General features: G+C 38.6%; 1 protein-coding gene across 1 annotated transcript in view; it reads left to right on the forward strand.

The window, feature by feature from the left end:
* Positions 1 to 24,109, forward strand: part of LRRC9 (leucine rich repeat containing 9) — a 188,794-nt gene that overhangs the window by 160,346 nt on the left and 4,339 nt on the right. The window contains exons 28-31 of the mRNA XM_036735971.1: positions 12 to 229; positions 1,305 to 1,373; positions 9,085 to 9,225; positions 14,167 to 14,338. Of these exons, the coding sequence (XP_036591866.1) occupies positions 12 to 229; positions 1,305 to 1,373; positions 9,085 to 9,225; positions 14,167 to 14,338 (600 nt within the window). The remainder of the gene's footprint in view (positions 1 to 11; positions 230 to 1,304; positions 1,374 to 9,084; positions 9,226 to 14,166; positions 14,339 to 24,109) is intronic.

A 24,109-nucleotide genomic window follows, 5' to 3' on the forward strand; every position in this document is an offset into this window, starting at 1 on the left:
TCTTATTTCAGGCAATGAAATCAGTCAAATTGAAGGACTTGACAATTTGGCAGCACTTCAAGAATTGGTATTAGACCATAACCGCATCAGAGCAATTAGTGACAGTGCCTTCGTTAAGCCTAGTGCTCTTGTGGCTCTTCATTTAGAAGAAAACAGACTACGAGAACTGACCAATTTACAGCCTTTGGTAAAATTAGAAAAACTATTCCTGGGATATAACAAAATTCAGGTAAGCAGATATTTTCTCTTAAGTCTTAACCTCATGACATAAACTTCCCATTCTAGAGGAACTTTCCTTTTAGGAATCTTCTACAGGAACTTTGTAACAAAAATTTTACCCATGTTTCATTTTTTAGCTATAGAATGTATATGTTTTATTCCATATAGATACTCTTTGATGCATATGCTTCAGTACTATAATGAATCTGTGATCTCATCTACATGGGTATACTCTATCCAGTTATACATACTGAAATCTGTCCATACCTTCCTGTATCGTCCTCCTTTAAACCTTCGTCTGGAGGCCCATACTTTCTCCCTTGATGTTGCGTGGATGCCTGTGAAGCATGTGGACTATTGCTACATGACCCACCCATCCTTTTTTGGTTTCTGGTCGTATGTTTCTGGCAATAAACTCAGTCAAATTGTAGGATAAAATTAAGAAATGTAGGGGAAAATAAATTTTTCTTAGTTCCAAGAATTATCCCAGGGCTGCACTGATATCTACCTTCCCTTACATTCACTACTTCTGTCCATGTCCCAACTAGCTTACATAGAAGTATTTTATTGGCAAACTAAACTCTTTAGTTTAGGTAGTTTTATTCTTGGATAATGCACAAATCCAGTCCAAAAACAAAAAGGAGGATGCATGGGAAGCTTTCTTCTCTCCCAAACTGGTCCGTGAACATAAAGTGAAATAACAAGGTATAAGAGAACACATCTGTGTAGTAAAAAGAACACTTAACTAGGAGCCAAGAAAGCTAGATTTTAGTCCTAGATCTGCTACTAACTAGCTGTGTAACCTTAAACAAGGCACATAACCATTCTGTGCCTCAATTTCCCTATCGTAAATTAGAATCTAAGAATAGGTGATTTCAAAATTCACTTCTAGATATATCCTGCCCTGCTAAAACCACGTTACCTAGCTCTATGACGAAAAATTCTAATTGCTACTGAGTCAGTCTCCTTCAGATGCTGTCTGTGTTTCAAGTTTTCTAAACTAAGGCTAAAATTAGTTACTTTTTATTGTCTTATATTCAAAAATGTTGGAAATAGACCATCATTTGTTGTTGTTGTTTAAATAGGATATGGCAGAACTGGAAAAGCTTGAGGTTATTCCTTCCATCAGAGAACTTACAGTGTATGGCAATCCAGTGAGTATATTCTTTTTCTTTTTTGACATTTTAATTAGATCCAGTCCAGAGCATGTTTAAAAGTCTACAGTTTTCAGGAGCAGCAGGAAGGGCCTCTTTGAATTTCCAAAAATACCTCCCTAGGTATTTTTTAAGTCATAAGATGAAATCTTCTGAGGTTTTTTTTCTGGAGGATGCCAGAAAGAACTTTAACAGAACTTTTCATTCCATAATTAGAGATAACTTTTAAATGCAAAAACCTCTTGGACTTAAATTCATAAGAAGGTATAACTAACAGAAAAATTATATAGGGGAGTAGAGGAATGGAAGGAGAAATAAAGGCATTAACTACCTGAAACAAATATAAAACAGATTTTTCTGGGATTCGAGGGCTAGGACACTCTCCCCCACTAAGGGGACCCTTATGGTTACCCTCACATGCAAATCAAGTTTAGTCCTAGGAAAGAACCTTCAAGCCTGGAAATATCCATCCCCAGGACTTCTGTTCAGTCATCTATGCTCAAGGAAAGAAACACAAAACAGAAGAGGCAGCTAGAAGCTTTATATGCAGCAGCATCTGTGTTCTGTGCCATGTGCCAGCATCCTCTACAGCTGCTGGAGAATAGAAGAAATCCCACCTGCCCCACCCCCAGGGAGTTCAGCTATCAGAATCCCAAGCCAAATGTTCAGGAGATAGGAGAAAACAGTAAAGGAGAAAGTTATCTCTCCTTTTAGAGGCTGACTGGGTGGCTCTTCCTGGCTCAGTGGCCAGTTCTCTTTGACAGAGTCCCTTTCCCTGCTGCCATCATCGGGAGCAAGAGATTGTTGTGCCATCCTAATCCCCTTACCAGTTACACATATGTCTCCAGAAAGGGCCAGGAAGAACTCAGCTCATCGCTAATCCACACATTTCATCGGGTGTGTTCTGCTCTTGTTACACAAGCAAGGGAGAAAGGGATACTGTAGAGATTAGGAAGGGTATAGACAGGTGAGGCTGACACACCAAAGATAATTTTGTCAATGATCAAACCTATTGTTAAGAATAATCTGGATTTACATTTCAGTTCATTAGGCAATTTATTCCCTTTCTAATTTGTTGAAGTAGATAGAATACTGGGCTTGGTGTCATAAAGAAGTGAGTTTGAATCCTGCTTCAGACACTTTACTAGCTGTGTGACTATGACCAAGTCATTTAACCTCTCTCAGCCTCAGTGTCCTCATCTGTAAAATGGTGCACTCTACTACACCACCTAGCTGCTGTTATTGAGAAATACCCTGGCATAGTCGATACTTGGAGTCAAGAGGAGCGGAGTTAAAGTCCTACCTCATTCTCTTACTAACTTTGTAATTCTGATCAGGCCATTAATCTCTTTCTGCCTCAGTTTCCTTATCCATAAAAGGAGGAGGTTAAACTTTATAGAGCCCACCCTCTCCCCACCCCCAGCCATGGTACCTTCCAGCTCTAAATCTATGATATGAACCATACAAAAATGCAGATTTTCCCCTCCAACTACTTTGATAAATTATTTGGAACTAGAATCTTCTACCTGTCACTCTCCCTCCCAGAAGGTGATCCAATTGAACAGTAAATCTTACCCATTCTCAAGGGCAATGTATTTTTGCTGAAATGATTTTAGAACATATGAAATACTTAAATCTAAATATTGTAAGGTAGTACTCTTGCCATTAATAGAACCAAATTGGAACACTTCCACGTCAATCTTTGTTTTTTAAAAAGATAGAATTTTCTCAGTGACAGGTGTGATTCCACTTGAGAATTTTGTCCTTGTCTCCAGGAAATTTCTACTGTATACTTTACTACCATGGGTAGGTTGATATTCACAGTGCTACTTGAAGTTTTGCTGTAAGAATACTATATGTGTATATATATATATATATGTGTGTGTGTGTGTGTGTGTGTGTGTGTGTGTGTGTGTATACACACATATACATATATACATATACACACATATATATGTATATATGTATGTGTATGTATATATTTATCATATATAGACATATTTATCATATATAGACAAACACATATGTATGTGCTTATATATTAGATTTAAATGGCTAACCTCCACAAGACCTGTAATTATCAATGATGTGGAAGAAACTATATATTTTGCTATCATTTATTAGGTTTGAATAGGTGACACACTCCATACTGATTATTTCCTCCTAAGCACTGTATTTGTAATTCTAATAGTTGCCACCAGATAAATGATGGTATGTATTGTGATTTTGACTATCTAATTTCAGTGATAATGTTCTTTTTAAGTATAGAAAAGTGAGAGGAAACAAAAATTTATATTTTTAATAGGAAAAGGCTCATTAAAAATAACAGTGTAAATATTGATTGCTCAGTAATTACTAATGTTTATATAATGCATATGGAGTAATTTATACATTTTAAATGAGTATTCTTAATAGACTTTCAGTTGTTATTCATCTCTGTTTTAATCTTTTACCTTTCAAGGCTAAGCAGAACTTACATGACTCTCATTTTTTTAAATTTTATTTCAGTTTTCAATTAACAAGCATTTTTTGTTTTCTTCTCTTCGTCTTTCCCCAATATAAAATAAAAACAAAATCCTTGTAATAAATATGTGTAGTCAGACAAAACAAATTCCGTCATTGTCCAAAAATCTATGTTTCAGTTTGCATCCTGATTCCATCATCTCTATATGACTGTCCTCTGAGTCTCCACGCTCTTTTGGTGACACTTCATCCCACAATGCTTCAGGGTTTGGGGCAGCACTGTGATAAATTGCCTGCAAACGCAATCTGTTATTTGCTTATCTTTATCAAGGGAAGATTTGATTTGCCTTCTTACATCTTTTCATTAATTCTAGAGTAGCTCTCTGGAAATTTTCTTCTGCCCTGCTTTCTGCCAGTAAAGATGGAAAACAAGAGGCCAAAAAACCCTCACAAAATCATGTACAATAATTTGTTTCCCCATGAATTTTTTTTCTCTCAGGAAAAAGTTACTTTGTCAAATATCCTATTTAAAATGACCAAATATACAAATGGTTCTCCCACTACTTCCATCACCATTACTGGCGCCTGTGCTACTAGTGTTATGGGAGACATCCATCTCTGTGTGTGTGTGTGTGTGATTGTGTGTGTGTGTGTGTGTGTGTGTGTGTGTGTGTGTGTGTGTGTGGAGGGGTTGGGAGAAAGTGAGAAACAGGGTGGGAAACAGACTTTATGAAGACCTATGGATTTCAGAAGAACAGAAGAAAAGCAATAATAACTCGGGGGAAGTGGCTGTGAGATCCAAAGCTGTCTTGCCTACGTGAAAAAAAAAACTGTCCAAAAATATCTTCCCTGACAATGCCGGATTTTTTTTCACTTTACCTTTAACACCATCTGTAATTCTACCCATTATAGTGATTTATGTTTTAAAAAATAATTTCAGGGCAGCTAGGTAGCAAATAGATAGAGCACCAGCCCTGGAGTCAGCAAGACCCAAGTTCAAATCTAGCCTGAGACACTATTAGCTGCTGGATGACCCTAGGCAAGTCACTTAACCTCGATTGCCTCCAAAAAAATTTCAAGTATTTCTGAGAAGTTCTGAAAAGTCCATTACTTGAATTAGTTCAGCAACATTGCTTCTAACAACTAATTAAAATCCTTTTCACTGAAGGAAAAGGACTTTTCATTGGATTGGAGATATAGGTGAATTTTGAAACAGGAAATCCCTTGTAGGGATAAAGAGCAGGTCTGAGTAGAGTGTGCAGTGGGAGTACTTAGGACATTGTGAAAGCACTGATCATGGGAGAGGGGTGCAGAAAGGACTGCATTTGAGTGCCAAACAAATTTCCTATGCTTATAAACCACAAATGCAAGAAAGAGTAAGATATCTCATCTCCCTTTCTCATCTTCCTTCCTTCACCACATGGCCTATAGCTAGGAAAACATAGAATACTATGGATTAAATTGGCATTTGTGGGCTATGCGAGGCATCTAGTCACCATTGGGAAAACACTTTGAGTTCTGAAAAATCTATTTTCAAATGAACTTTTGAAACACAACCTTCTTTCAGCTTAACCATCAGCAGATGGAATTCACCAAATTAAGACAAGTCAACAACCATTTAAGTGCTTATGATGTGCCAAGAATTGTGCTGAGCTCTGGGGATGCAAAAATATCCCATCCCTCAAGAAATTCTTATTCTCAACAGGGAGGAAACATGGAAACAACTACATAAAGATGATGTAAACAGGGAAAACTAGAGTCAATCACAGAAGGAAGGCTGTAGCATGATAGGAATAATTCAAGGCTGAAAACTTGGCAAGGCCTGATTAGCAGTTGGATGAAAGGTTAAAGAGCTTGAGTGAGAAGGATAGTATCAAGTTAAACTGGTTCACCGAAGAGTCAGGATAAAGCATTGAGGAGAACAAGACCAATGGCCTGGGAAACAACTGAGGGATTAGAGGTCATAGTGAAAACTAAGAACTGATTGTAAGGCAGAGGGAAAGATGGAATAATATATGATCAGAAAAAATAATTTCAAAGTTCATGAACACGGAACTATAAGACTTGTGGGTAGTGGCAAGATAATGGGCATGACCATCTCTATGTGTGGCTGAGGTGGAACAGAGGAATAAGTGATGGGAAATGAGGAAATAGGAAGTTAGGGGGTTTGAAGGAGCTTTGGAGTACATGTTGAAGTTCCCTAGTATTAAGGCAGGATTTGAAGTGGAGAGAAAAATTATGAGCCCAGTACTTAAATTCATTAAGGAAGGTAGAAGGTTCCTACACACACACACACACACACACATACATCAGCAGGGTTAGTGAGTAATAGTCTAGAAGGTCTAGAGGTGGCAGTGGGGAATAAGGGTATTCAGACTCCCCTACCATGACCATTGCATTTATGGGTGAAAGTACAGCAAGTACTGGAAAGTGTGGGAGCCAAGTCTTATTAGTCTAGTCAATAAGCACTTACCAAGTGTCATCCTGTGTGCCAGGCACTGGCACTGTGCTAACTAAGTGCTAGGGATACACAGAAAGGCAAAAGATAGCCTCTGCTCTTGAGGAGCTCACAGTCTAATGGGAGAGACAGTATGCAAACAACTGTGTATAATCAAGCCACATAGAGGATAAACAGGAAGTAACCAACAGAGGGAAGGCACTAGAACTAAGAAGGATTGGTGAAGGCCTCCTGTAGAAGGTGAGATTTTAGCTGGGACTTGAAGGAAGCCAGGGAATCAAGGAGTAATGAAGAGGAAAAAACAATCCCAGTAACTAGTGAAAGTGTCTTGTGTGAGGAACAGAAAGGAGGTTGATGTCACCAAATCAGAGAGGACATGGGGGAAAGTAAGGTATAAGAAGACTAGAAAGTTAAGATTAGTAGGTTTGAAGGGCTTTTATTGCCACACAAATGATTTCATATTTGATCCTGGAGGCAATAGGGAACCACTGGAGTTTATTTATTGAGTGTGTGAAGGGGCAGGAGTGTGTGCCATGGTCATATCTGTACTTTAGGGAGATCGTGTTGGCCAAATGGAATATGAACTTGGAGTGAGGAGACTTGTAACAGGGAAACCAACCAATAAGCTACTATAGTGGTCCTGGCATGAGGAGATGAGGGCCTGCCCAACAGCTATGGCAGTGTCAGAGGAGAGAAGGATGCTTATTTGAGAGATGTTGCAGAGGTGAAATCTGTAGGCTGTGGCAATAGATTGGATATGGGGAAGGGGAGTGAGAGCTATTAAGGGTCAAGGATGACACCTATGTTGCAAGACTGGGGGACTGGAAAGATTACCTCAATAGTAATATGGAAGTTAGAAAGGAGTTTGTTTGAGGGAAAGATAATCAATTCAGTTTGGGGCATGTTGAGCTTAAAAATGTCTATAGGACATCCCGTTTGAGATGTCTAATAGGCAGTTGGAGATATGAGATACTGGATACCAGAAAGGTTAAGGCTGGATAAGTAGAATTGTGAGTCATCTGCATAGGGATACTAATTGAATCCTTGGGGACTAATGAGAACACCAAGTGAAATAGTAGAGAGGAATAAAAGAAGAGAGCCCAGGAGGGGCTCTTATGGGACACTCATGGTTAGAAGGGGTGATGTGGATGAAAATTCAGTGAAGGAGACTGAAGAGTCAGTTTTACTCAATTAGGTAGAAGGAGAACCAGGAGAGAGGAGTGTCCTCAAAAAATAGAAGAGAATAGGGAGAAGAGGGTAATCAACAGTGTCAGAGGCTACAGATAGGTCAAGAAAGATGAAGGTTGAAAAAAGACCGTTAGATTTTGCAATTGAGAGATTATTGGTAACTTTGGAGAGAGCAGTTTCAGTTGAATGAGGAGGCCAGAAGCCAGATTGTAGAGAGTTAAAAAGAGAGTAAGAGAAGAGGAAGTAGAAGCAACTATTATAGACAGCCACAAAAAGACAAGAAAAAATGAGACAATAATTAGTGGTGATGGAAGGATCAGTTGAGGGCTTTTCGAGGAAAGGAGAGACATGGACATGTTTATAGGCAGTAGGGAAGCCCCAAGTAAATAGGGAGAAATTGAAAATAAATGAAAGAATGGGGATGACAGAGGGGACAATCTGCCAGAGAACACAGGATGGAATAGATGTGCAGGTAGAGGGGTTTGCCTTAACAAAGAGCAAAGCTACCTCTTCCATGTGAGATAGATGACGAAAGAGAATACTGGCAGAAAACATCTGGATAATATAAGATGAGAAGGAGGACAGAAGTAGGAGCTCTCACTGAATGGCTTCTTTTTTTCAGTAGAATATGAGGCAAGATTCTCAGCTGAGAAGGGGGTGGGAATAGAGTACCATGGGAGACTTGAGGAGGGATAGAAAGGTTTGGAAGAGATGCTGCATTGAGTGGGATACTGAGATAATTAAGGAGGCATAGAAGCATTGCCTCTCAGCAGTGGCGGGGGGCAGTTTAGATTGTGTAACAATAATGGACCCAGAATAATTGTATGATTTTTTTTCCACCTTCATTCAGTAGCACTTGCATAGGAGTGCTAGGAGTGATCCAAGGCTGAGTGTTGACAGGGCATAATCAGCAATATGAAAAGAGGTCAAAGGACTCAAGAGGAAAGTGTAGAATTGAATTGGTTCACTAAGCGGTCAAGATGAGGAAAGGAGAGTATGGCTGGCATAAGGGTGATGGCCTGACAGAATGGAGGTCATGGTGGGGACAAAGAGCAGTGTTTGGTATTGGAAGGCAAAGGGAAATTTCAGATATTCCAACTTCCAGTTATATGGAACGAAAGTACAATTAGTGTTGGAAAGAGCAGTGAGGGACCACCATTGTCCTCTTGTCCTTTTGCCTTTGAGCATAGTACCCCATTCTCCTCAATACTGCTGATTCTTTCATTTCCCCTTCACTTCTCATCACCACCGTGAGACTCCCCAAGCAGGGTAAAAAGGAAGATCAAGCAAAGTGAGAGCGGAGGGCAGGTTACAGCAAATTGATGTATTACTAAAAACAGATGTTTCCAAGAGAGCCCAGGACTCTGAATGACAACCTTGATAACATTTTCAGAAATTAATTTTTTCATACCATAAATGAATTTTGAGAATTGAACTCTGTTCAGTCAATAAACCTTTAATAAGTTTCTAACATTAACTAGTGGAAGATGTGTTAACTAGATTTCATTTGTGATGCTTGTGATAAATTTGCTTCTCTTAACATAATTAATTTTCAAGTGAAAGTGAGTTTAAATGATATTTTGTCATTTTACCTTTCCTCAGATTTCTCGTAAAACTATACATCGCCATATGCTGATATATCGATTGCCGAACTTACAGATGTTAGATGGATTGACTGTAAATTATGATGACAGAACAAGAGCTGAATTTCACTTCATAGAACCCCAATCAAGGAAAAATTCAGTAATGATTATTACTATTTTTACATTTTTAATTTTGAAAGTATAAATCTTTATAAAATGAAAGTTTGGAAAATGCTCATCAAATAGATACTATAATACTAACACTCACCTTCTATACAAGTGTTCTACTTATGCTTAAGAAGAGCTTGGTAGTTTCTTTATTAGCATTTGTTTAGTCATTGACTATCAGAGATAGCTCCATCATTTCTGGTGACATGTGGTTTCATTTTAGCCAAGTCATTTGCTTTTGTGTGGTACCTTCCCAATGTGAAAGGTGATTGTAAGAGATAATAAATGACTTGTCTCTTCTCACTCTGTGGCAGGAGAAAGGACTATGACAATTTTATTTTCTTGCTGTGTGTCCCTCTAGCTAATAAAGGGGACATGCACTAGGCAGGAAGAAAGCCATAGAGCTCATCCTTAGGAATCCTTTCCCCACCCATCTCCAGCTGATCGCAGGAATGTGGATAAATGTGTGTTGGGGGAGGGAGTGGTTAAGATTTCCTTCACACCAAGGAGGATGCACTTTCAGCACTGTTCAAGATACAAAGAAGAGACTTACGGAGGTATGGGCTAATAACGAATTCGTGTCTTCTACCTTTAAAAGGATACCTAAATATAACAACACTATTATTTTTCATAAAAACAAAATTATTCCACTTGGTTACACTTAGTATGATTTATATATATTTTATATGGTTGCCATCCAAACAACCTTCTTCTTCAGGGGCCACTGAAGGATGGGAGTCCCCAGGGAACAAGATAATTCCTGGAGCTAATGAATTGACAGAAACTTATTTACAGAATTTTGCTTAGCAGGCTAGAGTCTAATCATTTACTCTTGTTGTTTTAAGTTACCATTCAAAAGAAGTTAAATTTTAATGACTTATTTTACCTGTAGTCTCTTCTTCATATTTCTAAATTACTTTAAACTGAAAATGATTAGGTCTTTATTGCCAAGGACTTGGACTTGATCTCACATATTTATTGATAGACTGATACTGGTAAATTTTTAAAAGAAATAAGATCTATATTATGATACATATATGATAGACATAGTGTTGTGGTTGATAGAGAACTGTTCTTATAGTCAGGAATAGCTGGGTTCAAAGTCATACTTCTAATGTTTTCTAGCATTTGGATCCCTCTCCATAATCTAGGAGACACTTAATTCTACAAGGTGCAGAACAGTTGCCAGTGTGCAGTGGTAGTGGGAGTTTACCCACCAAGAGCTGTCTACATGAATGATTTCATAAGTCCAGACCTACCCTAAAAGATGCATTATTGAACAAATTTTCAAATATCATATCCACAGGTACATGTATATGCATGTGTCTATATTCACAAATACTCTGAATCACCACTGCAATCTACTTATACTCAATATCATGTTATTTATAAATTTACTAATTCATATGTGCTTATGTATATAGTAATTGAAGAGCTTTCATGCTGAGATAGATCTAAACTTTCTAGTCATATAGTAGTCTTTCTTGAATGGCCACACACGCACAAGAAGACATAGTCCCTGGTCTTAATGCGCTTAACACAACTTAAAGTCATGAAAAAACTTTAGCTCATTTACAAAACAATATACAAATAAGTACAAATTAACAGTGCAGAATCACTGCATATATACTGAGGAAAGGACTGAGCAGAGGAGTCAATCAGTAAACATTTAAGTACATACTAAGTATTAGACACTCTTATGAGCACTAGGGATACAAACACAAAAAAAGAAAGACAATCCCTGCCTTCAAGGAGCTTACAGTCTAATGGGGGAAGACAACACACAAGAGAAAACTGAAAATCAGGAGGGGTGGGAAGAGAAGGTGCCTGGCACCAGCACAATGTAAAAATTAAGGAAGTTCCAAGGTAGTGTAGCCAGGTGGGAAATGAGATGTTCTGAACTGAGTTCCCTCCTGAAATAGAGGTTTTGGAACATTCTCTGTTGATGGAATAGCTTCTATGAAGGGGGCAGGAGAAAAGAACAAACAGGTCACATAGCAGAGACAGCAAGCATACTTGCTTGACTCAAGAAAGGACTCTATTTAAGACTGGTAAAATGAATGAATGAAGTTTGGGGGGAAAGGAGCAGTGGGGGCATCCTGGATTAAGACAGATTTTGTTGGAAAAAGTCATTTCCTCTTTTTTTAAAATAATCCCACTTTGTTATCCATGTAGTGATGAATCATTCACAGAAAGTTCTACTAAGAATATCACTTCAGCTTATGAATTCCAATCCCCTTTATCATGACCCCATGTATGGCATGAAACTTCTAAAAATGATTGCCTTTATGGGGAAACTACTGTGATTTTTCAAGATCTGTTGTGATCTATTAATAGATTTAGAAATTACAGACAACAAGAATCAATTAGAAATTCCTGATCACATCTGTTGTACTACAGGTGGGAAAGCATGACTTGACGCTGCTGAGAAGTGCAGCTAAGTTGGGGCAGAAAGGCTTCTTAGTCTACCAAGGAGTGCTTGGCACTGGATTTGGAGTCAAAAAGCCTTCATCCAGACCTCAGCATTACCACTTACTAGCTACATGATGTTAGGCAAGCCATTTAACTTCTTTCTGCCTCAGATGCCTTATTTGTATACTAGAGATAATGAGATAATACCTAAACTCCTTAGTTCTCAGGGTATTTTGTTGTAAACCTTAGGGTATATATAAAGATAGCAGTATCACCATAGATAACTTGCCCCTCCAGATACACCAGGAGGTCTACAAAAGTGGAAATGAACCTGTGGAGTAACTTCTGAAAGTCCAAAGTCAAAGTTAGAATGAGAAATATTAGCAGAACAGCTAAAAAGCAGTCAAAGAGACCTGGAGCCAGGATCATTGTCCAAAGCCAACATCACCAGTTAGGCCCCAGGGAATTAGCAGCAGGCAATCATGGTAACTTGCCAATTATATAAAAATTCTCTAGAAAATTGTCCACATGGATGCTTTTTTTGCCATTACAAATATGGTTAAAACTCAAAATTTCCTTCTACTTTGTCTCTTCTAGATATTTGTTTTGTTTTGCATCTGCAACACATTTGTTCATTTGTTACAGTCCTGTCCAACCCTTTTGTTAGTTTAATGAAGTAAGGAAGGCAAGATAAAGTTTTATCTTTAATGGAAACTATTATGTTCTACTAAAACTTAAAAAAGAAAGCATTTATTAAACAGCTACTGTGTTCCAAACACTGCACTAGATGCTGGAGATAAAAAGACAAAAATGAAATAATCAGTCCTTGCCCTCAAGGAGCTTACATCCTAATGGGAGAGATAAACAAGTGTATGTAAAATACCAGATGAACTGAAGGGAGGCTCAGGAAAGGCTTCATGACTGGAGCAGAGTTTGAAGGAAACAAGGGACTCCAAGAAGTAAAGGTGAGGTGGTAGTGCATTCCAGGTGGGGGCACAAAGAGGAGGGATAGTGTGTGAGGAGCAGCAAAAATGCCAGTTTGACCACACCAAAGAGTTCAGAAAGAGGAGTAATATATCACAAAGTTGGGCAAATAGGTTGGGGCATTAAAAGCTTAACAGAGAAAACTGATCCTACAGGGTAATAGGGAACCACTGGAATTGATTGAGTTTGGGAAGTGATATGGTCAGATGCACCAACTTACTTTTGTAGCTGTTGGAGAGGGGAAGGGATTGGAGAGGCAAGACAAGACAGGGATAACCAATTAGGAAAGTGGCTATGTGAGTCAAGAGAAGGGAATGTATATGAAAGACATTGTGAAGGTAAAAATCAGATTTGACCACTAGACATGTGGGGTGAGGGAGAATGAAGAGTCAAACAAAATACTAAGGTTGTGAATCTGGGTGACTAGAAGGATAGTATTATCTCCCAAAGTAATAGAGAACTTTGGAAAAGAAAAGTGGTGGGGATTTTAGGGGGAGGAGGACAGCTTGTGAGTTAAGTTTTAGATTTGTTAGATTTGAGGTACCTGTAGGACATCCAGTTTGAAATATCCAATAAACAATTGGTAATATGCAACTAGAATTCAGAAGAAAGACCAAGGCTGGATATGTAGATTTGGCAATCTTCTGTGTAGAAATAATTAAACCCATGGGGCTAGAAGTCAATTAAGTAGATACTAAAGCCCCAGAACAAAATCTTAGGGTAAATCCAGGAAGGAGGCACATGTAGATAATGAAAAAAAGATAGGTGTCATTTGAGTGGTTTTCAAAAAAACAAGAAATTTTAAGAGACAGAGGTGATGTGGGACTTCATTCCAAGTATGGGAGACAGCCAATACAAAGGCCAGGAAATGAGATATGGTGTGTCATATGTGAGGAACATCAAGATTTGCCAGTATGACTGGCCTATAGAGTGAGAAAGGGAGATTAATAATCAGAAAAGTGGTTTGGAGCCAATTCGTAAAGGGCTTTAAAACATAAGCAAAGAAGATGAATATTGTTTTTATCTTGTTCCTTATAACATAATTGAACTTTTATCTATTTTGATTGTTCATGTGGACAAACAGAAATTTTTTTCAAGTTTGTCATTTGTAGTCTATTGTAGTTTTTAAAGCCATATGATAAAGGAAGAAATTAAAACATTTTTACATAAATATATTTTATGCTTTTATATTTCAGAAGAAAATTTCCCAGCCTATATATTATTTCAGTTTTCCATTTTACCATGGAAATGGAAGAGAAACATCTATCCAGAGGTGGCTGGGAGAGTAGGGATGGTCAGTCTCAGAAAATGTGTGTTTTTATAGGACTGGTTAGAACGCAGAATCTGTAATAAAGTTTGTTGAGACATGAAAGAAGTTGGAAATTATCACTTAAGCTCGGCCTGCCTAGATACAAAAGGCCTACCTCTCTAAAGGTTTTGGGGTCAGAAATACCAGTTATATAGGTTTGTAGGGAGGACTAATACTCCCACAGTTTGGGAGATGAGGCATTTTTAATTGTTTCATTTTATTATGTAGTTTGTTCCTGTTGCCAGCTCTCCAGTGGACTGTGGACAATATGGCCAAGTGAAAGCTCCTCCCATAAAGATAACAAATGTAATTCTGCGTGAAGGAATTAACCATTACATCGGATCTGACTTCACATTTACTCCTGTAAATGAAGGTATTTTACCCAGTGAGTTTAATAAGGGTGAGTCTAATGAAACACTTCATTTTTTAAAATCTCACTTCCATTTCTTAAAGATACTTAGTACTTTCCACTACTGAATATTTTCTATTTGATCGAGTTTTGTATGAGCAATCTGAATTGGAAGATTCTGAGATTTGTTGTATTTGTGCAAGATACCATGAAAGATGGAAATGAGAGAAATAACCTTGCTCAAGAACCATCTTATTGCTGATATCAGACATGACAAAAACATTTCTGAGAGTGTTCACCATGGTTATGGGGGAAATCCAGTTCAGAATCCAGGTTGAAGAAGGATTCCCTGTAGATAACAAAGTCCTCAGAGGCTCCAGTTTATTGATAAGATTGTGCTGATTGCATCAAGCTTTGGAACATTGCAGAGCATCCTGGATGGGATTCACAGCCATTCAAAAGAGTTTGGCCTCACTACGCAAGAAAAATCAAGTGTTAGGAATGCCTATTGTCCAGACTATGATGTGCACTTGAATGAAAGTGTACCTTGGGCAGACACTGCACATGGATGAGTTGGTCCTCGAATTAAGCAGGGGGAAGAGAATAGGCTGGATTGCCTCTGGAAATTGTTTATAGCTCCTTTAATGACCCCTGACTTTCACCAGAAGCAAGGGTCCATCTTTTTAATACTCATAGTCTGCTGATGATATTATATGGATGTGAGTCGTCTAATACTGTAGTCTCCAAAGAATTAAAAATCAGAATCACTAAACAGACAATGGAAAGACTCATGGTAGGTGTGAGCAGGCTACAGAACTTAGTAAATAAGAAATTATAGTGAAAAACCAGAAAAAGGTTCTCATCAAAGAAGCACATGACTGGGAGGAAAATATTGGCTGACCACGTGGCAAGAGTGAAAGATGACAAGTGGACAGCCCATGCACCCCACTGATGTTTTCATGATGTCAGGAAGAGGAAAGGAGGGGCGATCCCCTGTGGCAAACTTATGGAAAGGAATGGATGAAAGTTACACGGGATAAAGAGGTATAGACAAGTTCTGATCTGCATCATTGGGGAGAATATTCACATCTCTGAGGTGACAGACCTGCATTCAGATCCTGACTCTGGTTCTTCCTACCAGTGTGACCTTGGGCAAGTCCCTTCCTTCATCTCTCTGGGTCTCATTTTCTTCATCTATAAAATGAGAGAATCAAATTCACTCACTTCTGCAGTTCCTTCTAGCTGATCCACTTGAATACTTGGAGTTCTAATCTAACATTTGAAAGTGAGAGCAGCACATTTGCTCACAATTTGAGTTTTATGGTATATCTACAATAATTTCATGATTCATGGCTTTGTATTATCCAATTTTGGATAGGGAGTAATGCCTTCCATGGTATAAGCTGAAGATTCCTTCACTGGGAAGAAAAGGTTAAAAAGGGTGACAACTGAATGCTTCCTATTAGAGGCCAGAAGCTTGTGATTTATTGCGAAAAGCTAAGTTAGTGAAGTTAGTGATATAGAGATGTCCTGGCTAGTGGGTCAAAAGCAATAGTTACTATCTAGACCAAATCTATCGAAATTAAATTTAATACAGATAAATACAAAGGCTTACATCTGGGTTCACAAAACTCAATTTCACAAGCACAAGATGGGATCTTCATGGATAGATGGAAGTTGGTCTGAAAAAAAAATCTAAGTTTGAGTAGACTGCAATCTCAGCAGGAATCAACAACATATGACATGATGACCAAAAAATGTCAGTACAACCTGAGGATACAATGAAAGAAGCATAGTATCCAGGTGATAATCCTATCAAACCCTACTCTATTCAGACTACAGCTGAAATACTGTGTTCAGTTCTGGTCACTCCTGTTTTAGAAGGCTATGGATAAGCTGGAGAGCATCTAGAAGAAAGCCACCATTACAGGAAACACCAGGTGAGGATCACTTGAACAGGTCAGGCCATGAAAGCTGTCTACAAGTATTTGAAGTACTGTCCCATGGAAAAAGATTTAGATTTATTCTGCTTGGCTCCAGAGGACAGAACTAAGAGAGATGGGCAGGCATATTTCAGGTCAATAAAAGGAAAGACTCCTTAAAATGGAATGAGCTGCCTAAGGAGGTTACTCCTCCCTGGAGATCTTCATGCAAAGGCTGGATGGACCTTTGCTTTGTGAATTGTAGAGGAGATTCCAGTTCAGGTACATTTTAGATTAGGTGGCCTCTGAAGACCTTTCCAACTCTTAAGATTCTATTACTTCCTTATTTTTTCTGAGATTAGGAACACAAGTTGGTACCAGAACCAAACGATGTCTGAGGAGTGAACAAAGATACCCAGTCTAGGTGTCAAGCTGCAGGGTTAAATATCAGATAGACATAAAGGGTCTTGAATTCCTCATAAGAGTTCAATTTTCACACAAAGGTTCCATGATCGCTCACATTAATCTATCAATAAACACTGCCCAAGGACCTGGTATGTGCTAGCCATTAGGCTAAGTGCTGGAGATACAAAGATAAAAATAAAATAGTCCCTGCCTTAAGGCTCTTACACTCCATCTTGAGACAGCATGACTCTCTGGGCCTCAGTTTCCTCAGCCAGAGAATGAGGGGATTGGACTAGATGTCTGTTCTAGCTCTATCTGTGATGCTATATATAAGTGTAGTAGTGACTCTGGACTCACTCTCCCAGAGTAAGGCTGGCTACAACACCCCCTCTGAGATGCTCAGTTTCCCCCAAGTAATCATGGGGTACCTTTACATATTGCTTTTGGCTCAAGACCCCAGTCTAATGTGTTGTCTCGCTGATAACTGCTAGTAGTTACTGCTCCAATGCCCTTAAGCCAATTATTGTCAATTAGCTTTTATAAAAGGATATGACGAGAATAGAAGTATAGACATTTTCTGTCTTTTTCTGCCAATACCTGGGGATACACTCTCCCCCATACCACCTTAGTCACTAGAGACAATGAGTTCTAACAGTGTAGTTTCAGCATTGCATTCACCCCTATCACATCACCCCCATCCAAATTCAGCATGGCCAATGGGTAGATGATACAGCTGGGTAAGTCACTTAGGATTTCACTCCTCACTGTTGAGCTTCCAGCATGTCTCAGCACGGACTCCAGTTCCTGGACTTTCCTGACCTTTTTCTGAAGCTCACAATGTCACAACCAACTCTGATTCCTTTCACCTAAAACAGAAAAGGATAAATACAAAGATGCAAAAAAAGGAAGGAAAAAAACAGACCTCAGAAGCCTATATTCACAGGCCTCATGTCAGCTTCAGAGGCAGGATCTGAGACCTTTCCCATTACATCGTTGTCTGACTGTGACACAGCCAGGCAAGAAAAAAGCCAACTAAGGGCAAGGCCCTGGCTGACTACTCCTGTTTGAATTCACCCTGGCCCTGGCTCCATAGTGAGAAGATAAGGATGGATTACAGACATGGTTGGCGTAGTGACACCCTTGACAGAAATAGGCAGAAAGGCTCAGAATTCACCACATGATTAGTAAACCATAGCCAGTTACAGAATATCCGGGCATGCTTCAAATTCCACGGAAGGATTACATTAGCCGAGCATGGTGTGAATGCTCATAAGGACTGGCATCATCATTTTATGCAAAAATAAAAACAGAGTAATTTGGGAGGGATATGAACAGTTTGGAAATGGCACTTGGATTGATTTTTGAAAGAAACTAGGGGTTATAAAAGTTAGAAGTGAGGAGCGGATGCATTTCAGACATGAGGCCTATTCAGAGGTCATAGAGATAAGAAATAGTTTTGTGTAAAGAACAAGAAAATTAGAATGACTGAAAAGTAAAGGGAGGGAAGGGAATGGGGGATAGTAACATTTATACTAAATTGAGGCCAGGTTGTGAAGGGCTTTAAATGCCAAACAGAATAGTTTGTATATGATCCTAGAGGTAACAAGTCACCAAAGTTTATTGAGCAGGAGAGTGACATGTGCTTTAAAAATATCACTTTGGAAGCTATGTGAATTTTGGACTGGATGAGGGAGAGATTTGAGGCAGGGAGACCAATTAGTAGGCTGTTACAATAATCCAGGCAACAGATGAGGAGAACTTGAACTAAGGTGAATGAGTGAGTAAATGAATGAATGAGTGAATGAAAAAGCTTTTACTATGCACTTCTGTGCCAAGCCCTTTGCTAAGTACTCACAATACAAACAGAATAGGGAGATAGTCTCTGCTATCAAGAAGCTCACATTTTAATTGTGGAAGACAACAAATATAGGAGGGGCTCAGCTGCAAGGGGGATGAGAAGTCCCAAGGAGTCTTAGGATATAGCAGACAAAGTGGTTAGCAATGCCTGGGAGATCACAGGTTGTAGCCCTATGCTAGGTAATAAAGCCTAGTGGCCCATAGGGTGTAGTTTCAGGGCAGATGGTAAAGCTCAATGGTCTTCCATATTACTGAAAGGTTTGTGGTTGCTGCTTTTCTTATAATTCATCTGGCAGGATATACCTTTCCCAGAACTAGAAAGTTGGAGGAACTCAGCCCATAACTAATGGGAAATTGGGAGGAGCCCAAGACTCAGACTAGAAAAGGGGCTCCAGGTTCCCTCTCCAAGGGGGTGGTAATAATGGGATTTAGCATCCAACCAGAAGGGGAAAGGAGAAGAGGGAGTTGACAGGAAAGTTAAAGGGAAGGGCTCCTTGGGGAACCTGTGCCTTTCTAGTGTCTGTGAGATCTACTGGGCTGAAGAAGGGGAAGGGAAATGCTCCCCATAGCACCTCTGCTGGGCCTTCTGACAGTGGGATCTGGGCATTAGGAAGGCTTGGGCAGAGGAGAGCCCCAAGAGGGATCTGGGGTAGGAAAGAGAAAGGGCTCTCCATTGTGCTGGCTTCCTTGGCCCCTCCAGCAGCCCAGTGGGATTGGCACCACAGGGTGGTGGCCATGTAAGTGGAGGGAAGGAAGTTGATTTGAAAGGTGCCTTGGAGGAATAATTAACCAGATTTAGCAATTGGTTAGATATGTAGGAAGAAGGAGAATGAGACAATAAAGACACATTACAGATATGGATGGTGCAGTGGCACCCTTAATAGAAACAGGCAAGTTCAGAAGAGGGGCTGCCCGATATTAAGTGAAAAATAATGTTTTATTTTAAATCTGAGATGCCCATAGGCCGTCTACTTCAAAATATCTAATAAGCAGCTGATGATGCAGCACTGGAGTTGAGGAGAGAGAGTAGCACTGTGTAAACCTATGACTTATCTACATAAACATAACTGATCCCATGGAAAGCAATGAGATCATGAAGAGAGAAAAATGTTGTAAGAGATGAGTTCTGGGAGCTGAACAGTGGAACAGACAGTAAGTTGCTCTCACTCTCCCTTGTCGACCTCTAAAAACCTAGAAAATACTGCCGAGAAGAAAACCCTGGAGTAACTGAGCCAGCAGAAAGACAGGGTACTGCAGCCTTTTAGCCTGGGAAGCTTGGGGATTAACAGGAAAGGTCCCTTAGTACAGGACAGGAGGTGTCCCAGCAAGCCAGTGACAAACCCCACCTCAGCAAACCAGCAGGAGATCCTGAGCCCCAGGGTAGAGCAGGCAAGCACTGATATCAGGACTCTCTGGGTGCCTTGGCACAGGCATGGGAACTGGTAGACTCCAGCTCAGAAAACCACCACGTATGACAGTGAGCAGGCGTCCTCTAGCAGCCAGCTCTACCCTTGCTTCGGCACAACTCCAAGCAGATAGGCTTCCTCCAGCAGCCAAACCTTCCAGTGCTTCAGAGAAACCTGGGTGAGCAGGCATTCTCCAGGAGCCAGACCCCCCCAACCCCACCCCAAGAGCTTCCATGTTGCTGACCCCAGCTCAGCACCACGTAAGCTGCCAGATCTGTACAGCCTCTGGCTGCCAGCACCTGAGGCCCCAGCACACAAAGCCAGTGACTAGTTCCCTGGCCCCCAGCACAAGAAGCTTGGGTCAGTGCCCCCTGTGATCCAGCAGGAGAGCTCAACTTTAAAAGCCAGGAAATAGGCAAATATCATGAGCAAAAAGCAGATAGAGACAATTCTTTCTACAGGGACAGGGAAGATCAAAGCACAAATTCAGAAGAGAACAACATTGTCAATATACCCACATTCAAAACCTTAAAGGGGAATATGAACTGGTCTCAAGCCCAAAAAGCCTTCTTAGAAGAACTCAAGAATGATTTTAAAAGACAAATAAGAGAGTTAGAAAACAAATTGGGGAAAAAATTACAGGTATGCAAGAGAGAGTTAATAGCTTGGAAAAGGAAGGGCAAAAATTGATTATAGAAAACAAGTCCTTAAAAAATACAGTTGGCCAAATGGAAAAAAGTACTCTGAAGAAAACAACTCCTTAAAAAGCAGAATTGGCCAAATGGGAAAGGAAGTATAAAAACTCACTGAAGAGAAGAACTCCTTAAAAAGTAAAATGGGCCAAATGGAAAAGGAGCTACAAAATCTAACTGAAGAAAGCAATCCATTAAAAATTAAAATTGGACAAGTAGAAGCTAATGACTATGACACATCAAGAATCAGTCAAACAAAATCAAAAGAATGAAAAAAATAGAAGAAAACATAAAACACCTCATTAGAAAAATGATAGATCTGGAAAATAGATCTGGGAGAGAGAATTTAAAAATTATTTGTCTTCCTGAAAGCCATGACCAATAAAAGAACCTGGACAGTGCCTTTCAAGAAATTATCTAGCAAAACTGCCCTGAGGTCCTGGGATCAGAGGGTAAAATAGTCATTGAAAGAATCCACCAGTTACTCCTGAAAGAAATCCTAAATTGAAAATGCCAAGGAATATGGTATCCAAATTCCAGAATTATCAGGTCAAAGAGAAAATGCTGCAAGCAGCCAGAAAGAAACAATTTAAATATCATGGAACCACAGTTGGGATTATATAGGACCTTGCAGCTTGGAATATGATATTCAATAAGGCAAAAAGACTTGGATTACAACCAAGGATCAACTACCCAGCAAAATTGAGCATAATCTTTCAGGGGGGGAGATGGATATTCAATGAAATAGGGGACTTCCAAACCTTCCTGATGAAAAGATGGAAAATTTGATCTTCAAATATGAGACTCAAGAGAGGCATAAAAAGGTAAACAGGAAAGAAAAAAACATGTTATTCAATAAGGGCGAACTGTTTACATCCCTTCATGGGAAAGTGATACTTGTAACTCTTGAGAACTGTATCTTTATTATGACATTTAGAAGGGGCATACAAAAACAGAGAGTGTAGGTATAAGTTGACTTAAAAATCTAATTAAGTGGTGAAAAGGGATTGTGCTGGGAGAAGAGGAAAGGAGGAGGCAGAAAAGAAGAGGCACATGAAGAGGCACAAAGATCTATTACATTAGAGGGAAAAAAGGGAGGGAGATGAGCACTGTTTAAACTTTACTTTCATCAGATTTGGCTCACAGAGGGAATAACATGCTCAGTTATGTATGGAAATCTAATTTATGCTATAGGAAGCAGGAAGGGAAAGGGGAAAGAAAAAGGAGGGGCCGATAGAAGGGAGGGCAGATTGGGAGAGGTGGTGGTCAAAAGCAAAATTCTAGTTAAGAGAGAAAGGGAGAAAGGAGAGAGAAAAGCATAAACAGCAGGGTGGTGGGGGGGGGGGAATAGGATAGAGAGAAAGACACAGTAATCACAAATGTGAATGTGAATGGGATGAACTCTCCCATAAAATGGAAGCGGATAACAGAATGGATTAAATAACATAATCTTATAATATGTTGTTTCCAAGAAATACATTTGAAGCAGAGGGATCCACACAGAGTAAAGGTAAAAGACTGGAGTAGAATATGCTTCAGCTGAAGGAAAAGTTAAGTTTGTTACAGGAAGAAATAGACAACAAAACTGTACTAATGGGGAATTTCAACCTCCCCCTCTCAGAACTAGATAAATCTAACCAAAAAATAAGAAAGAAGTTAAGGAGGTGAATAGAATTTTAGAAAACTTAAATATGGTAGACGTCTGGAGAAATTGAAAAAGAATAGAAAAGGAATATACAGTTTTCTTGGCAGTTGACCATGTATTAGGGCATTAAAAACCTCACAATCCAATGCAGAAAGGCAGAAATATTAAATGCATCCTTTTCAGATCATGATGCAATAAAAATTACATGTAATAAAGGGCCATGGAAAGATAGAATAAAAATTAATTGGAAATTAAAATAATCTAATCCTAAAGAATGAGTGGGTCAAACAACAAATCAGAGCAGCAATCAATAACTTCATCCAAGAGAATAACAATAATGAAACAACATATCAAAACTTCTGGAATGCAGTGAAAGTGGTTCTTAGGGGAAGTTGTATATCTCTAAATGCTTAAATGAATAAAATCAAGAAAGAAGAGATCAGTGAATTGAGCACGCAACTTAAAAAGCTAGAAAAATAAAACAAATTAAAAACCCCCAATTAAATCCCAAATTAGAAATTCTGTAAACAAAAGGAGAGATTAATAAAATTGAAATAAAGAAAACTATTGAACTAATAAATAAAACTAAGAGCTGGTTTTATGAAAAAAAAACAATGAAATAGATAAACCTTTGATTAATTTAATTTTAAAAAAAGAAGAAAACCAAATTACCGGTATCAAAAATGAAAAGGGTAAATTCACCACCAGTGAAAAGGAAATCAAAACAATAATTAGAAGCTATTTTGCCCAACTGTTTGCCAATATTTTTGACAATCTTAGTGAAATGGATAAATATTTACAAAAATACAAATTTCCCAGATTAACAGAAGAGGAAATAAAATAAATAACCCCATTTCAGCAAAAGAAATTGAACAAGCCATCAGTGAACTCTCCAAGAAAAAAATCTCTATCAAACATTTAATGAACAATTAATATGAATACTATATAAACTATTTAGGAAAAGAGGCAAAGGAGTCCCACCAAATTCTTTTTATGATACAAATATAGCACTTATACCTAAACTTGGAAGACTCAAAACAGAGAAAGAAAATTATAGACCAATTTCCCTAATGAATAGAGATGCAAAAATTTTAAATAAAAATATTAGCAAAAAGAATACAGTAACTTATCACAAGAATAACACACTATGACCATGTAGGATTTATACCAGGAATGCAGGGCTGGTTCAATATTAGGAAAACATAATTGACTATATCAACAACAAAACTCACAGAAATCAAAATTATCTTAATAGATAATTATAATAGAAAAAACTTTTGATAAAATGCAACACCCATTCCTATTAAAAACACTAGAGAGCATAGGAATAAATGGAGCCTTCCTTCAAATGATAAATAGCTTCTACCTAAAACCATCAGCAGGAATTATAAGTAATGGAGATAAGCTAGAAGCATTTCCAGTAAGATCAGAGGTGAAATGAGGATGTCCATTATCACCACTGCTGTTCAATATGATACTAGAAATGTTAACTTTAGCAATAAGAGAAGAAAAAGAAATTGAAGGAATTAGAATAAGCAAAGAAGAAACTAATCTATCACTCTTTGCAAATAATATGATGGTATATTTAGAGAATCAAGTAAAAAACTTCTTGAAATAATAAACAACTAGCAAAAGTTACAGGATATAAAATAAACCCCCATAAACCACCGGCATTTCTATATATTACTAACAAAGCCCAGCATCAAGAGATAGAAAGAGTAAAGTTACTATAGACATAAAATATTTGGGAGTCTGCCTGCCAAAGCAAACCCAGGAACTCTATGAACACAATTACAAAACATTTTTTACACAAATAAAAGCAGATCTAAATAATTGGAAAAACATCAGTTGCTCATGGGTAGGCCAAGCTAATATAATAAAAATGACAAGTCTAC

The sequence above is a fragment of the Trichosurus vulpecula genome, chromosome 8 (genome assembly GCF_011100635.1).
Source record: "Trichosurus vulpecula isolate mTriVul1 chromosome 8, mTriVul1.pri, whole genome shotgun sequence".
NCBI lineage: Eukaryota > Metazoa > Chordata > Mammalia > Diprotodontia > Phalangeridae > Trichosurus > Trichosurus vulpecula.